The following is an 18547-nucleotide window of genomic DNA, read 5'->3' on the forward strand; positions in this document are numbered from 1 at the left end:
GAAGAGAAAAGAAATAGGAAGGAAAGCTTCCAAAAAAAATCCCAAAAACAAAAACAAAAACCAAAACAAAAAACCAACCCAAAAACAAACAAACAAACAAAAACCCCACAAAAACAAACAAAAACAAACAAACAAACAAACAAAAACAAACAAAAAAAAAAAACCCAAAAAACCAAAACCAAAAACAGTTGAAAATATGTTAGAAAGCCAACAACACAACAAGTTTACATACATTTTTAGGTCACTGTGCAATGAAACATGAATCTGCACTCAACTGTTTTTGAGACTTCGGTGTGCTCAGAACCTAACAGAGATGGTGAAAAAGTCCTTCCCTTCATCAACCAGTAGTCTACATGTAGTTTAGAAGAATAAAGTCTAATGTAGATAGAGTAAGTAATTTAACAGGAGCAATGATAGAGCATCAATGTATAAATAAAAGCACAAAGGTAATAAAAAACCAAATTAGGATTCAAATAAATTGGTTGAATGACCAAGAGATCTCCACACACTGTGAAGTAAAGGGTCAAAAAGTCCCCATTTCTCATTGGTAACAAATAAGGAATGCTAAGGTCCAAGGGGATGTAGCAGCTTGCTTAGTCCTACAGAAGGAAAGGCAGTTTTTTCACTTTAGTGCCTCATCTACTGCCATTTACGTTTCTGATTTACAGGGAGCAATAATCCTTAAAGATAATGTAATTTGATGGACCCTGAAGACTTTGATTATCTAAATTAAAAGCTACAACATTATTTTATACTTGGTGCTTCAAATCAGATATGCTACTGCAGCTAACTGTAGAGAACAGTTCAAAAACATATAATAAAATCCTTCAAAAGAACCCCAAGGGAGCAGCATAAAGTGAGAAAATAATATTTGAGATTATATATGTCTCCCCATCCACCCCCACCACCCCCCCATTAAAGATAATAAAAGAAATTAATTTAAGTAAATGAAAACAGATGATTAAAATAAAGACCCTAAAATTACACAAGTATGGAGGAGGAGAGGGAGTGAGCATGTGAGAGAGATCTGAGGAGGGGAGTCATGAGGAGAGGGGCTGAGGCAGGGCTTCTTTCCTTACTTGGCACAAGCCACTGATGCACATGTCCAGGGATTCAGTGTAGCACCGTGTCCCATCCAGAACTTTTGGTGCCAGCTCCACAACCAGAGCTGTTCCTCTGGCCTGGCACTTCAGTGAGCATGGGTTGTCAGGGTCATTAGAGATGGGAAGCCACTCATACAACTGTCCCTGGTACTTGACGTCGTTGTGAGCAGAGCACTGCTGGGCACGAAAATCACCTGCTTCTGGTGGGCAGTCCTGTAGAAAAGAAGGAGGAGAAGATTAGCAGGCTAATTCAGGACTGCCAGTTGCAGTATCATGCAGCTGGCAGTGTTCCACAGCTGCCAGATGGAGACAGTTTCTGTTTAGACGAAAAAGTGATTGAAATAGCTACAGCTACACATATTTCAACAGATGATTATACTTTTCTTTCTTCTTTCCATGAAAGTATTGAAAGAACACCAAGACCATATGTAAATGGGAAATAAGAAACGCACTTAAAACTGTCTTAACCACAGCCACCACAGCCTTGTGGCTTAGCAAAAGAGGGTTACCATGCTCTTGCTGGATCTCATTCTACTTGTGCACATATGTGGAGAAACATGTGTGCACAGCCACTCTGTTTCAGACAAGTTTTACCCTTTGTTTGAGGAGAAAGAAAAAAGAACTGTGTGATTTGTTTCTTTATTTAAGCTCTTGCCACTAGCTTTTTTTTTTTTTTGTCTCAGTGACATAAATCAGTTGCTGTGACAAAATGAATCAGAAGCATTTGATAGATATTTGCATTTCTTTAAGCTAAGATGTCATAGCTCACATAATTAGGGACTTCCAACTGAGAAGACCTTAAAAAAAAAACAAAAACCTTTTTAAATTCTTCAGGAGATTTGTGAGACATATAAATCTAACTTTGAACTCAGTCTATTGATAAAAAACCAAAGACCACTCATACTAGAAGACCCATACCAAAGACCCATGCATAAAGTATATTGTTGACAAGAATTTTAGGCTTTTCTTATCCACATATACTTTCATGCTGCTACTTAGCACTGAAGAACATTAGACAGGTTCTCAAGAGAGCAAGAAGATCTTTAAAATCATGAGTCTTCAGGCAAAATAAACATGAGTTTTCTTTTTATTTCCTTTCCAGTATTTGATCATTGAAGGATGATATTTCAAGTCTTCTTTTGCAAGCAACCACAAAGGCTAGGGGTTCACTACGGTTTTCTTAGAAGTAACTTGCATTTCTCGCATAATTACAGGAATATAGAAGCTAAGCTTTATAAAAAACATTAAACATGATAAGAACTGAGGCCAAAAAAAAAAAAAAAAGTGCAAACGTTGGCAATATGACTACCTCAGATTATTAAGATTGCGCAGTCCTCCACCTTACTACCATAAGGAGATCAACTCCTGGATGATATCTGGTAAAATACCAGATGAAAGGAACAGTTGTTACCCCTCTGCATGAGGACTATAACTTTTTTAAATCCTAAATCATAGACAATCCTACATGTTCGTTGTAGGCTTGGTAGGAAAAGTTTCTGATGTACACACAATCACATAACTAGACAAAATATTTATAGGATATTTGTATTCTCTGTTTTCCCTCAAACTACTTTTTCCTATTAGACAATCATTAATGACAGCCTAATTCACAGACTTCTTATGCTCTTAGTCAGGAGAGTCTTATTGCTGTTGAGGGATAATATCTCTTAGATTTAAATAATCACCTATGTTTCACATATATTTTCTTACCCCTTCATTCACTAACAGTTTTCTGCATTTTTTAAAAGGGCAAACTATTACAGCTTTGGATATAAAAGCCATGGAGGCTGCATGTTACTTTGTGACATTAATGGATCATTTTTTATTATTAAAATCTAAAATAAAATTTGTGTTAAAAACTAAGCTTTAAAATCTCCTCTCAAAGGAACATAGCACAGTTTTGGCTATGAATTTACCATTTGTAAGCCCTTGGCTTAAACCCAGTTTAGCCATTTTGGTCTCTCATTCACTGTTGGAATGTGATTATGGCTATTTTATCTGAATGTTGAATAATCTTAGATCACAACATTCCAAACCTTTCTTCTTGTGAACTATACACACATACAAGCTGTGGCCTTAAGCACAGATTGTCATCTAATTTTCTTTGTACCATATGAGCAAATTTTCAACTAATTCACTTTGTGTTTGAGTCTGAGGCACCCCAAAAGTAAAGGGTCAAACTCCAGTCAAAAGTTCTATGATCTAAGTAGAAGGCAATAGTCACAAAAGGTTCAATGGAATAAGGCATAAGAGAAAAAAGGATGTGGGTTAAATCTATCTCTAGAAAAATATGTATCAAAGAGCAATAACCCAGAGCTCATTTTTCCTTTTTGAAAGTGGAGGTTGAAAGTCCAAGCCTGTAACTGGTATTTTACTGCTGGAGAACTCAGTTTTTTCTGTCAATATATTAGAGAATATTTTAAAAAAAGCTGCAAGTATTTCAGTTTGATTTTAAAATATAAAGAAAAACTGAGGGGCAATCAGGATCTTTTTATGATCTGGGCAAACTTTTGATACAAGACAAAGTTTGGACACTGAAGCAAGAAGAAAAATATGTGGGGAATTCATTATTCCTCTACAGCTCTGTAATTAGAGAAAAAGTGGTCTTTATGTTCTGCTCTTATACAAAGGATGAACAATAAGACAGTAACAGCTTGACCTAAGATCTGGTTTAGTTCTATTTTTGAACAAGAAAAGAAGAACACAGTGGCCTTATTTCCTACCACAAAATCTTCTGGTGCCTACCCTTCTGTGAATTTTTCTGTCTGTAAATGAATACAGTCAGGTCTATTGGCTTGGCAGATAGCCAAGCTAAGGCTCAGTTGCAGAAATCCAAGCCAGCTCTCTACTTTGGTACAAGCTTGGCTCTACCTTCAGAACTTCCTGGCTTGTAACAGCTTTATTTTTACAAAGAGAAAAAGGCCCAATAAAACACACGATGCACAGAATTCATAATCCTGCTTTGTGCAGAACTCAATACTATGTGTGTTGTGTTGGATTTTACTTCTTAATCAAAGAAATAAAAAATGTTCTTCAACATAACAAGACTTCAGGACACGGCAGGTGACTAGGACTAATGTTAAATACTTCCAGTCTTTGATATTGTGGTCAAAATAAAACAATGAATTTAAATAGCAGAGCTTGTGTTTAAAAAAGTTTTCATGTGAAACTTGAAGCAATTAAGAATACATGCAAGCAGTCAGAAAGACATACACACATACTTATCTTGGCACATAGATGTGAAAAAGCGTCGCAGCCTGGTACAGAAACTTTTCTCCTGCTGAAATCCTGAATCCTAAATTTACCTGGAGGCATTGGAGATGACTTTCCCTCAGGAAGGATCTTTTCTTCTGCTTAAAAAAGCACAAGTACTTGTGTGTTCATGTATAATACCTCCACAGGCTGTATAATATTTTTTTATGCCAAAATGGACAGTATTGAGAAAATTTGTGGTCTGAATTCTGAACATTTCTCATTTTTAGAAGCAGGGCACTGAGACTGAAAATATAGGAGCTGTACAAAACTTAGCACGTTCTTTTTGTTTTTTTTATCTTAAATTTACTATTTTTTGTTTGTATTATATGTCAGTGGAGATCAGAACTTCTTCATGCTGACATTTGTGCAAATATCTGATCAAAGCCCAATATAAGTTTCCAACCTATAAATAAGTATTCTAGTTGCTGAAACAGAATATAAGGTAAAACCAGTGTTTTTTTGCATATATTTTCAAGCAGTAAATTGCTATTTTCTTCTAAATACTTTGCACACCTTTAGATACGGCCACTTGCTATTTTGAGGCAGTTTTACTGTGCCTTATTTCTGCTAGCTCCTGGGCAGAAGAAACTATAGATTAACTCCAAAAAGTCTTCTTGAAAAAAATCGGCCTGCTTTTGGTACTTGCGTGATGGTTTAGGGGAAGGGGACCCTCTATGGCTGCCAGCTAGCGCTGCTCCTTTGGCCTGAGTGAAGTCACATGTTGGTCCAGCTAAGGGTCTGATTCTGGGAGCTGTGTAACAGTATGTAGCTTGCCTATGTGCACAACAGATTGACAGACACTTTGAGACAGCCAGAAGTCATGGGCCAAGTCAGTGTAGCAGTGAACACGAGGTAGTACATCTCTGCATGGGCTATGTAGTTCTGTGAGGAATTTTGCTAACCACATCTGCATGGCCTGTGTTTGGCCTGGAGCACGTGGCAGCCCTGGTATCTGGCCACAAAACTACTACAGTCCTGCTTCAGGTTATTCCAATTTTGGTACTATAGCCAAGTCTTACCCGTTTTGTTTTCTTTTGGAAATTATCTAACAGCCCCTGCAGATATGAGGAACTGCTGCTATTGCACTCCTTGAAGAATCAGAAAGAACTAATAAACTTGAAAGTATCATCTAAGTCCATTTATCTTCAAACTTCCTTTTCATGAAGACCTTTTAAGGATGAAAAAATTCCAGTGAATAGGAAACAACTGTTCCTCCTTTAATTCTGTGAGTTCTAGGTGGGTCTTTTATGGATTTTAGCTCACAAAGGCTCATGAGATATTACTGAAACACTGAGCCTGTGCTGGATACCTATAATCTCTATTCATCCTCTCAGGTCAAGATTTCCTGTACTGCAATGAAAAGATATATAATTTTAAAGGTGATCAGAAAACCTGTTGATCTACGAAACCCATTTTAAAATATACAAGGGAGTTTCATCCTCACTTCTTAGGCATGTAATGTGGCCCATATTATTATGGCTTCATTTTCTTCTTCACATTGATTTTCTTTTTTTTTTTTTTTTTTTTTTTTTTTAACTTGACCTCCTGTTTTACCCTATTGTAATTCATAAGGTCCATGGAGTTTTGCCATGTTTGAATCCCATTCAAAACAATTTCCACTAATCAACAATCCAGTGGAAAAGATAAGATGAATCCCAGATGTCCCTTGATGGTGATAGGTAGATCAGATTTCATGGGACAAAAAAGGGTCAGCCTTTTTAAAGTTTACTTAGTGGGTGAAATGTAGAAGATCCTATCTAAGCAGCGATAGGTGGAAACAGTTGAGGAACTTTAAAACAGTTTACAATATATGTGCTTGTATATTTGCAGAGGCCAAGAATGATTTACTATACCTGGAGCTTTTCCTCTGTACAAAAAATGACTAAAAAACTGGACTACTCTGTGCAGCATCTGACAGAACAGCTTATTGAACCAGTTCCATGAAGTACTCACAGTGTTGCAGCTGCACAAATTTCCCTAATGAGAAAGAAAACCTGAAGTCCTCAAGTAGGGGCTTGTCTAAGACCAAATAAGAACTTTAGATAAAAACACAGAGACTTAGGAGATCTAGAGATTTAACAGAAACTTCACTCAGCCTTGAAGACCTGTTGAGTGCCCTGCTTGAATTAGCTTTTTTGCAGCCAGGTTTTTCAATAGTCTACTCCCATGAACTTAGAAATAACTTAGGATCATACTTAGTTGCTTAGATTGAGAGGGGCTCATACTAAAGCCTTCTCTAAGAACCCCAACACATTGCAATATCTGACAGAGGGAAGCTTGAGAAAAATAATAGGAACAAAGAAAATGGGGAAATATCAGCAAATGTTCTCAGTGTTAAATAAACATGGCATGGAGATAAGAGCTAAAATTGTCAGTGAACTAAAAATGCAAAGTTCCATTAATATTTGTCATAACAAATATTTATAAAATATTTTTTCATCAAAAGAATGCCTTTTTTTGAAAGTATGTTCCCATTTTAGCAAATAGTTCAATAAGCAGCCATCCATGCAATTTTAATTTCTTTTTTTTGTCAATTTCTTTTAAATATTAAAACAAGCATGTAAATTAGATACAGTAAGTTTAATTTCAGCATGTAAACTTCTAAGAACTTCAGTCAAAAATTACTGTAAGTACATAATATTAAAGCATACTTTTCTAAAGGCATTGAGGGTGCCATATTATCAAACAGCTCAAAAATGAGCTGTTCAAATTAAAAAAAAAAATTGTCAGAAATACTGAATTTAAAACTCTGATTTACCCAGAGTCCTGACAAATCATGAAATATTACTGTAAGGGAAGCAACTCAGGTTATTCGGGCTATGAAGTTTCTTTACACCTTTACAATAACTGGACACAATGTGGGTTTTTTGTTCTATTTTTTAACTGTCACAGATTCACAGTTATGCTTGCTGAGAAGATTGCAAATCCAGAAGTCGAAGCTTCTGTCATTTGCTAGATAATAAAAGCACTTGTTTCCAAGTATGAAGAAATAATTTCTAGATGACACACTGAGGTTTTAAATTGCAGCCAATCAGAAATAAGATGGAAGTTATTAAAATTTGGTAGTTTGAGGAACAGACTGTAGTCACAATAATTTATCTGAGTTTAGAAGAATTTCCACTTAAAAAGTAAACTTACATTAAATAAATTGTGTGTTTGGAAGGAGATATGTGTAGTGCCCATAATTTGTTTAAAATGTTCTTAATATTTTACTGCAAAATGTAAATTTGGAGGTTTGATTGCAAAATGGCATTTCTAATCACCACTGGGTAGAAAAATTAAACTCTGCTAATCATTCTTGTAGGTCTGATAATATCTACTTGGTGATGATACTTCTCATACACATAAGCCAGTGCTTCTGAGAATTATGTACTTATATGGAAGTTTAGGTTTGACATTTTCCAGGCTGGGGTTTACAGCATGGAAAGAAGATTATGTTATTTTGTAGAAAGTAAGATGAACAACACTGGTACTGGTGTACAAAATGCAGCATGGCTGATAAGAAACAGGGATGGAAGTAGCTTGTCTGAATGCAAGCCAAAAAATGGGGGATGACATTGCAGCTGGTACTTCAGCCAAATGAAGAAAGTGAGGTATATATTAAAAGAGTTGCAGGTGGTGTTTACAAGCTTTGGTTGCCTGATTAATGGGATCTACAATCTACAAATTTTATCTTAGGCTTAAAAGGAGCCTTGTTGAAAGAGCTAGTAATGTTGTGTGGCTTCAGTGTCAGTCTCATATTTTTTTCTTTTTCTTTCTCTCTTCTTTTTTTATTCAGAAAGCAGTGCAATGAAAGGAAAAATATCAAGGAAAATAAAAATATTTTCAGTCAAAAGAAAAATTCTGATAATTGAGAAGAAGGGTATAAAGACAGTATGTATTCCAACAAACAACCTTCAGAGTGATTTTCATCTAAATGAAGGGAAGAGAAAGCAGATTACAGCAGAGTGGCAGAAGGACTAAAAAGAGAAAGGGCATATGAGGTGGCATGACAGCCTGGTACAAAAGCTGGAAAGCACCTGGTAACCAATAACGCACATAGAAGAAGGGAAAAAAAAGTGTTGTAGCTTGGGGAAAAAAAAAGGAAAGAGAACAAGTAAAAAAAATCCTACTCAGAATTTGGAATTATATTTGTTTATTTTGCATTATGTTCAGTACAACAACCCAGACAGTTGTTTTCATTGCATTCAGACTGATTTTCTAAAGAAAAACAAATTAATCCCTTTCTCCCTCCCATGATTACATTCTAAAATGGCTGGAAATATGCTTAAGTCCATGTGAATAAGAAAAAAAGCAGATGCAATTCAGCCCTAAATCATCTTCATAGTCTCTCATTCCTTCTTTTACTATTTACACATGTGGCTTCATACCCATAATCTTTCCAGTTTCTGATCAACAACAGGCAATGCAAGTGGCAAATATACTGGACTGGATTTGTTCTTTTAAGGACTGTTCAGAAGCTTTATAGACAGCAGTATCAGTCTTTGCTACATTTTTATTATGCAAAATTATTCAGCATCTCTGGAATAATTAATATAGGCCAATGGGAAAACAGGCATGCCACTCTCTCCCATTGCCTCTCTTTTTCTTTACCTCATTTTTTCCCCTTCTGTAATTTAATTTCAGGATGAATTAAAGCCAGCTGTTACAAAATTTTGCAAATGATAGTGCCTATAAAACATATTCATTGCCAGACTCCAAAACTAATCTTCCAATTCTCCAATTTCACATTTCAAACAATTTGCTTTTAGTATATATAACTATCCATCCTTTCCTGCAAGAAGATGGTCATTTAAAAAACACATCAGTTCACAGAAAGGCAGCTTGCAAAAAAACAAAAACACTGGTTATTTTATGAACATCATTCCTCAAGCTATGCACAAGATAATGGTAATGAAAGCTTGGAATGGGGAGGGATTCTATCTCTTTTGCCTTCAAAGACTGTTGTATAACAGATGAAAACATAGGTCTCATGAGCCTGGAATTTCCATTCTCTAAATTTTCAATGTCTTTTTGGATGAAATCTTGAAAGGCAAAATCTGACTTAACAAAAATACACACAATATTGTGGACCTTTTCTAGTGCAGAATTTCACAACAAGCTAAGAACTTAATGAACTGTTTTCAAGATCCAATTTGTGTGTATGCAGATAAAATTTGTATATGCAGATCCAATTTGTGTGTATGTGGAGACAAAAAAGTAGACTTCATTAATGACAAAGAATATGATTTAATTTTTTGTTTTACTATTCTGAAAGAGACAAAGCATTTTTCAGTGTTAAGCTGCACAATTCAGTTACAGAATGGATTTCAGTGATGCATGTCTGGGGTTCCTAAATAGCTTTAGATTTACACTGCACAAGCCATTCTTATACAGTCCCCCAAAACCATTTTGAAATTGCAAAAGCAGTCCTGTGTCTTCATATTTCAGAGGAAAAACTGCACTGATTTCAGCATAGTAAAGCTGAAAGCTTGAAGGCTTCATTTTGGATTATTTGGTGTGAAATAATTGAGTTCTGCAGCTGTATGCCTCACTGCTAGAGCTGGTATTGCCAAATAAAAGATATGTAAAGAAATTGCCTGACAAAACTATGCAAGATTTTATTTTGAAGGAAAACTGTTTAGATGCACATTTGCAAAGCAGAACCTAAGCTAAAAATAACGTCTGAAGAAATATTCCTTATTCTGGAAACTCAGTGATTCCAAAATAATGGTTGCAACCTAGCTAAAGCCCCAACCTTTCAATCAGAGTGATCCAGTAACCTAATGGCAGGAGAGCAGGATGTACTCTGTCTCACTGCTCTTAACATACACAAGGGCAGATTAGACCCAGAAAGACACAATGTGCATGCAATGCCTAACCAAAACAAAAAAAATGGGTTTAACTGTAGTCCAATTAGCCTTTAATTAACATTTAACAGTATTTCTTTGTTTCTTCCCTTTTTTTTTAATTTTTTTTTTTTTGTGTCATAGAGCCTGCAACTTGACTAGCACAAGTCAAACTTCAAATTCCTTTCACAGATGTGGTGTAGTCTAAATTCTTCAGAGGAAAATTGTACTGTTAATCTGCCAGCAAATCTATTTACTACACCAGTTGCTGTCAGTTAGGGAAGGTGAAGGCTAGACTGACGAGACATTTCAGGAACTTAAATGATACAATCAGAAAAAATTCAGAGGAATCACAGAATTACAGAATATTCTGAATTGGAAGGGGCTCACAGGGATTATCAAAGCCCAGCTCCTAAAGAACTGAGAAAAATCTTACTGCATAGGAGACTACAACTCAGATAGAAGCAGTTTCTTTCATTATGAACTGTGGTTTATTGAAGAAAAAATAAGCTAAATATGAGCAAATATATTTCCTTTTTTTTTTTTTTAAAGTTAAACTTTTAAACTTTTTAAACAAAGCATGTATTGAAAAGCTTCTGACTATGTCCCTATCAGGCATGAGAAAGCTTGGACCGGTGTACGTTTGATTTCATTTTCCATCTTTACTGGTAAAACTGACATTTCTCCATGTAACTTGAGAGCCTTTACTATTCTTGGCACCCAATAAAACTTTCCATATGAAAGCCTCTATTTCAATTTTCAACAGTGAAAATACACTTTCACTTTGTTGAGACAGAATTTGAAGTTTCTTACTTTATTGTATTGAAAACTATATTTGCCACATATTAAAAAAAACCAGCAAGAGTCTTTGGAAATGCCAAAACACTGATACAGGCTATATAAAACTGCTTTTCTAAGACACACAACAAAATTAAAATGCTGTGAGGGCACAAGTGAACAGAAATATATAGAACCATAGAATCACATATCTTCTACTAATTTGTCTTCAATTCTTAACAGTTTAATCCTCCAGCCTGACAGACTACCCAACGTGAACCAGCTGGTTATCAAAGCACTACTGGGAACACAAGATATCATGATTCTGCAAGGGAGCAGAAGAGCACCTCTGAAGTTTCATTGACTCTCTATTTATGTGGCTGTGAATGCAATCCCTTCCAGACAGTATTAGCATCAGGCTATGCCATAATCTCTCCATATTCCAAGAAATTGACAAAGGTTTGCCTACGGTTCTGGGTCCTGTGGTATGAAAATAGTTTAGATACCTACAAGATTCTCACTATCACTTCATGAAATTATTTGCAGTAACATGGATGTGATTATCATATGTGATGATTTGTATCACTTTGAAGCTATAATTCACTTACCACATTGCTGCATGTCCTGTACCGGATGTTTCGCCCTTCACAGGTCCTGTGTCCAAAAATTAAAAACAAACCCAAAAACATTAATAGCTGAATATAAAAAGCCAACACATAATGTGTTTACTGGGTCATTAACTTCCCTATATGCATTTTTAATCACCTACTCCCCTACCAACCCTCTTCCTCAAAGTAAAAGGTTATCTGTCCCTATTGAGGAATGAAATCTACAACTCCTTGGTTTCCTACCTTTGCTTTAAAAATTACTTTCTAGATGGTAGCATCAGCTTGTAAATGAGAATACAGAATTTAGCTGAAGAACAACATCTGCATGACATGAATAATGTCTTGTGTCTCCATGCAATTCCTCATGATTTCACAAAGGCATAGCTCTGAGTCTAACTGGGTACACACTCTATCACTGGCACAGTCTGAGCAGGCAGGCTTTTGGGCACTGGGATGAATGAACTATGCCTGCAGCAGCATAAACTCAAAGTATAGTTTGGGTTCAAAGGGGCCATCTATTTCCAATCCCACTGCCATTGATAGGGACATCTTTCACTAGACCAGATTGCTCAGAGCCTCATTCAACCTTGCCTTGAACACTTTTAGGGATGGGGACACCCAAAGCTTCAACTTGTTTCAGTGACTGACCACCTTCACATTAAAAAAAAAAAAAAAAAAAAAAAAAAAAAAAAAAAAAAAAAAAAAAAATCAATATATTTAACTTAAACCTACTCTCATACAGTTTAGATTTTCCCTCTTTCAGGCTAGCATGACATAGCCTTTTCCCAATTTGATATGAGGGAAGAAGGATAAAGCTTCCCCTCAATTCACTGGTGCAGAACAGCATTCAAAGAGCAGCTAGGCCCAGTGAGGTCAAAGAGAGCACATAGCCTGATGTGTGCTCTCCATGACTCTTCTCCTTTTGTCCCACAGCAGACCCATACCAGTCCTGATGCTGGCAGGGCTCCCAAAAGAAAGGTCAACAGCCAGATATCTTTTTAGCACTCTGGGCAATACCTTTCTAGCATGTACTCTCAGCATTTGACCTTACGTGAAGTTTCATGTATTTTATGAGTTCAGACAGTACACTCTGCTGAGGATCTCATGCAAATCAGAATGCAGAGTTTGGCTTTTAAAATGTATCCTTCAAAAGAATAGAATTCCTAACATTTTTAATTTCTTAATTTCACAACTTTCCCCCCTTTTCTCCTTCTTTTTTTTGGCTATGACTTAACAAGCACACATTCCTTCAGGAATAAATGCCTGCCAAGCCTGATTTTTAAATTTCAAACCATTTTGAACTATCCAAGGGAAAGGACAGCAGCATATGCACTGATTTTTCTTCACTTTTTTTAAAATTTTATTTTTAAAGCAAGAGAAACTTTTCTCATACTGATTTAACTCTAAAATAAATGGAACAAGTTTTCTTTAAGTTATTGAAGTCATCCCCTCTATCTTCATTATTCACAAGACTTAATTGCGAAATTCATCCAGTAGTCATTTACATACCACAGCTATCTAAATGATCACAAGAGGAGACAAACAAGTAAATAAGCCTCATCATATTTTCAGAATAAATCTATGTGGAAAGATAACACATTCTGTTGCGTAGCATTTGGCATATAAAAATTAAAAGCATAATAGAAATATCACTAATCACTATCATTAATTCAGTGATTTTGTCACATTGTATATTTAACTCCAATGAGTTCTGATCTCAACCATGCACAGAAGTGAAAAATGGGCAGTGTACCTAGCAGTAGAAAAAAATTGGTTTTGGCAGTACAATAACAAAAATTATATCCATAATAGACTATGAAATAAAAAACCCAACTAAAAGACCCAACTGCAACAACAAAATACCAAAGCAACACCCCTTCCCACACACACTATTCCAGTCATTCCTAAGCAATATAGGCAAGCTCGGAAAAATACTGTGGAAACCTGTTTATATTGCATTCAATAAAGGTACTTTGCTAATGATAGATAGCAAATAAAGAAGTAAATTATGCAGAATGCAGACAGCTGTAGTGCAGGCCTCATTTACCCCACTGAATAACTTGTTCATGAGGCTTGATACCTGTCCCATGTGTCTCTCAGAAATGCCACACAACCTATCAGATATTACTTTGCTTCACACAGACTTGCTATTAGCACAATTTCAATTACTATAACTGATTAATCGTAGAACTATTGAATTTTCAGGAAAACATTAGCTTCCTTTCTATCAGCTGCCACTCAGTTTCTTCTTCTTTTCATGGTTTCTTCATATTATCAGTTTTGAAATAAAAAAACCCACTTACTTTTCACTTATTCTCTGCATTAGGGGAAATAATAGGTTCTTTCATTAGATACATGAAAAAACAACTATTCCATTCTTTTCTTCCATTTTTCTTCTTGTGGCTAATGGCCAGGGATGTTCAGATAAAATTAATTTTTATTAATTTAATTCTGGATGCAGCTAGTACTCTTATGATTCATGAAGACTAGGAAACACTCTTGGAAAATTCCCCTTGCTTCCTCAGGAAGACCATACTTTGGAGTTTGGTTGTTTAAACTCATTAGTTTCCCAGTTATCACGCATCAGCCAAAAGCAGGTAACAGCTTTCAGCCTTACATGATATATTTTCAAAATAGATTTGCAAAGTAATTTGTGTTTCAGATGTACCCTACCTCAGGACAGTATTCCAGATTCTCTTAAGCACAAGCAACTATTTCAGAATTCAAACTCATGGGATTTGCACGCATATCTCAGCATGGACACTTTGCAGAATTCCACAGCACTGAGCCTTTAGCATGCAAGGAAGGATCATGGCAGATTACTGAGCCCATGTTGTGAGATACAGTCATCATTTATCCTCTGATCTCTTCAGGATATAAATGATAACTCCTACCAACAAGGAGTACACACAGCCAGCAGGAAAACTCAGAAGTCAACCAATATGCAAGAGGAAAGAGCACAGAAAGAGTGGGAGAAGTAAGCAGTACTTCTAGCCATCTCTGTTATCTGCACTGCAGGGGATTTTTCAGTGGAAAAAGGTAGCTGAGGTTTTGGCTTGACAGGGAATTATTATCATGTGAATATGAAAGAAAAGCAGGCTGTTGGGAATCATGTTTCATTCCTTAAACTTAGTCACTTGTTTCCAGTAAGGTTTCTGAAAGAGGTTAACAACTTTTAATATATTAAAATATTCTCTTCTCTTAATGTAAACAACCCAAACCCCTGGTATTTATTTCTCCAGGCTCCAGTTTGTAGACAGACTTAGTTCAAGTCTCCCCCTCAAAGGCCTCAAGTAGATGTGTAATTGTGCTCAGCTAGAGTTAGAAACCTTGCAAAAATCCATGCCAGAATGAACAGCAACCCCCTGTCAAAGTTGCCTTTATCAGTAATTACCAAAGACTATGAAGAGATTTTCAGAGGAGGAACTCATCAACTCCTGCCACTCTGAGCAGTCATCAGATTTTGAATTTCTTTACTTAAGAAACAAGTCTGCACATAAACAAGCAACTATGAGCCATGGGTGGGTTATTTTTGTGCATATGAATTTTGATGCAGCTATTCACTACAGGGTTTGGAAGTTGATGCAATGTTGAATAATCCCCACTAGTTTATTTTCACACCCCTTGATAGCCACTTTTCTGGGACAGATTCTGGTTTCTGCACTGTACTTGTGAGATAAGTATGCTGTGGGTCTGTCTTTTCCCGTGGGATATTAATCAGGCTGTGGCATGAAGCCAGGCTACACACATGGGGGTAACACGATCTTGTATCTCCCTTTCTTCACACTGTTGCTCTCACCTCTTTTCCAAATCTGGCACAGTGTTATGACTCCCTGCCATCCTCAATACAATTTCTGTGTTTGTGCTTCTTTGAGGAATAGCCAGTTTCTTTTACTCTTCCAGCATACCCCTTTTCCTGTAAAGGAATTGAGAAGGAGGGCCTTGAACACCAAATTGTTATGAACAAGAAAGACTCATCAGGACTGTATTGACTTTAAGGAGTTTACTTTTTGAAACTATTTGGTTGGGTCTGCTAAACTCATGTCTAAATCACTCAATTGACAATAATTTTCAAAGAATTTAAAAGATTTTTCCATATCCTTTTGTTCACATGATGCCTTAAGTTTTAGCTTTCATATTTTCCAGATTCTGTACTGCATTAGCATATAGCTCTGAACTTCATATAACGTGTTAGCAAGTTCTCCTCACAGTTTAGTTAGACAAAACAATCTTTTTCCAGCCTGAGAACCAAGGACACCATTACAGCCTCAGGCCCAAAATGTATAAACAACAGAGAAGTGAGGAGAGCAGTCTGGGAGAATGGGACTTCATAACCTGAAGCTGTAATTGGACAATTAACCCTATTATGTAAATGGACCAAAACTTTTTAAAGTGTGAAAACTTGTGACCAGGAGTCCATCTTGAGTCCATCTTGGGTGTAGTCATGGCTGGGCTCTTGTACTGCCCAAGGTGTAGTCTTTAAAGGACTTTTCAATAAATACCAACTTTATTCCTTTGACACTGTCTAGCCTCTGTTCTAGGTAGCCTCTAAAGGCATCACACAAGCACTTTGCCTGCCACCATGGGTTGTTGAGATGCACTTGTATGTTTTGCTGTGCATCTATAGAAGTCTTTAATTCTCTATGTTTAGAAAACTGTCTCCTACAAGTTCCTGCGTGTTGAAATGTGAAATATCAGAAGAGTTACATAAATAGTTAACTTTAAGACAAGAAAAGTGGGCATGGATGCACAAGCCAAGTTTCCCTGGCAGGTTTAGTTACAGACCATATAAATATTCTTACTTCTGCAATCAAAAAGTTTAACCAGGAAACTAACTGCAGTCACTACACACAGAAAACCAGCAAGGCAAATAAAAACATGTGTACTGATCTGGGGCCACTTTTTTCATAAATAGGCAGACTTTTCATAAAAGGCTAACTTTTTTCATAAATAACGTTTTCCACAATCTTGGTATTAGGCAATCAATAATTCTGATGTAACTGCTGTTATTATACTTAGCATCAGTGGCCCCATGTGTACCTCATGAGGCTCAACAAGGCCAAGCACAAGATCCTGCATGGCAGCAATCTCCAATATAAGAACAGAACAAATGAATTGGCCAAGAGCAGAGAAGGGCTTAGGGATACTGGTGGATTAAAAATTAAATATCAGCTGACAATGCGTACTTGCAGTCCAGAAAGCCAATTTTATCCTGGGCTGCATAACGGGAAGTGCGGCCACCAGGTCAAGGGAGATGAGTCTCTCCCTTTACTGTGCTCTCATGGAACCCCATCTGGAGTGTTGTGTTCGGGTCTATGTCCCCAGCAACAGACAGAACTTGAGCTGTGTAAGCAGATTCAGGTCACAAAAGTAATTAGTGGGATGAAACACCTCTCCTATGAAGAAAGATCAGCAATGTGAATGGTACAGATAGGTTCACAAGGGGAAAGTCGTGTTTAATTAAATTTCCTTATATAACAAGGCCAGCCACCTCATTGACTAGTAGACATATTTTTATTAGAGTTTGCATGGTATCCTTCTGGTAAATTTTTATTTTCAAGTTTTGTCTCATTCCAAGTCACTGATTGTTCTTTTCTAAGTAACAGCTGGCTTTAAATAACATGCCCTAAACTCACAAAAATATGAGTGGCTAGTCCACTTAAAATAACAAAGATCCAATTTAAGAAAAAAAAAAAGGAAAATATAAAAAAAAAAACATGTCAGGGTGCTTTCAGGATACTGTTTATTTTCAGTAGTTAGTGTCACATATGTTTTCATCACCACAGTGTTTTTTATTTTCTTAAGAATATTTTAAGAAGTGTCTTTAACTTTAGATTTGCACATATAACATGTATTGCAGTTATACAGAAAGCAATTACAGTTGTGAATGTTTTTCACTATGCAAGAACGGCAGAAAAGCAAAAATTAAAAAAAAAAAGCCTTTCAGCAAAACAAGGATAGAAGTCTCTTCACAACCAAGTGGAAAGAGCCACAATATAAAACCTCACCTGTTGTGCTATATCACAAATATATCATATAGAACATAATACAGGCCCAAAAGTACTAACATCCCAAATCTGAACATTCTAGAAATTGGAGCAGGATCCACGTTTTGCAGCTGGTCTTTATAAAACAAATGTGCTGAACAGGATTGCAAGCTTTCCTTTCTCTGAGGAAGTTTGCACCAACATCTAAATCATGTGTGTTTGCCCACCTCCACTGAAATTTCTTGTGTACAATCTAGTGCTTTGGTCTTCAGAAAATCACATCTTAAGTTCCTTACTGGAATTAAGGCTTACAAAAACTCTACATCATGCAAAGGTCTGACTGATTTAATTCTTTTTGATTTAAGTTCAGGAACAAATTTATTGAAAGACTTAAGAATAGCTGAGAGCTCTTCTAGTGAACCTGAACATATGAACATATGAACAATGTATCACCTGAGTGAGGGCTTCACAGACATTTTTCTTTCGTAGGCCACTTCTCAACAGAGAGATGCATTTATGGAGCCCATATCCATCACACACCTGTAACTACAATGCTGAGTACTGTTCATTCTACTACACGCCAGTTTTTCACCCGAAACACCAATACAAAACATCTCTGTGTCAGGTCTAGCAAGGGATTCTATAGGAAAACTACACTAGGAAAGCATTTTCTACAATTTTAGATACTTCAGTATCAGAGGCACTGAAGCCAGAAATTAGGACAGCCAGCACAGTGTGTCTAACTAGTTTTCTGAAGACCATCAGCAGTTACTCCACAGATTACAATGCTGATTTACATTGTGCGGAATTTGCAGCTTCTTATACCACTGACATGTTGACTCAGGTTGCTTGCTGCTTCTGCCATTAGAGAGAGTTAAAACAGCAATCTCTCTCAAAAAATTTGGAATAATTTCTTCATCAAATGAAACCAGAAAATGGTTTAAAAATTCTCATAGTTAGAGATTTCACTAGTGGCAGAGTAAATAGAA

General features: G+C 36.4%; 1 protein-coding gene across 1 annotated transcript in view; it reads right to left on the reverse strand.

Moving 5' to 3' along the window:
- The window catches only part of ADAMTSL1 (ADAMTS like 1), a 400259-nt gene that overhangs the window by 138406 nt on the left and 243306 nt on the right, over nucleotides 1–18547 (reverse strand). The window contains exons 4-5 of the mRNA XM_054002970.1: nucleotides 11572–11617; nucleotides 1080–1316 (exon numbers count right to left, since the gene is read on the reverse strand). Of these exons, the coding sequence (XP_053858945.1) occupies nucleotides 1080–1316; nucleotides 11572–11617 (283 nt within the window). The remainder of the gene's footprint in view (nucleotides 1–1079; nucleotides 1317–11571; nucleotides 11618–18547) is intronic.

The sequence above is a fragment of the Vidua macroura genome, chromosome Z, assembly GCF_024509145.1.
Source record: "Vidua macroura isolate BioBank_ID:100142 chromosome Z, ASM2450914v1, whole genome shotgun sequence".
Classification (NCBI taxonomy): domain Eukaryota; kingdom Metazoa; phylum Chordata; class Aves; order Passeriformes; family Viduidae; genus Vidua; species Vidua macroura.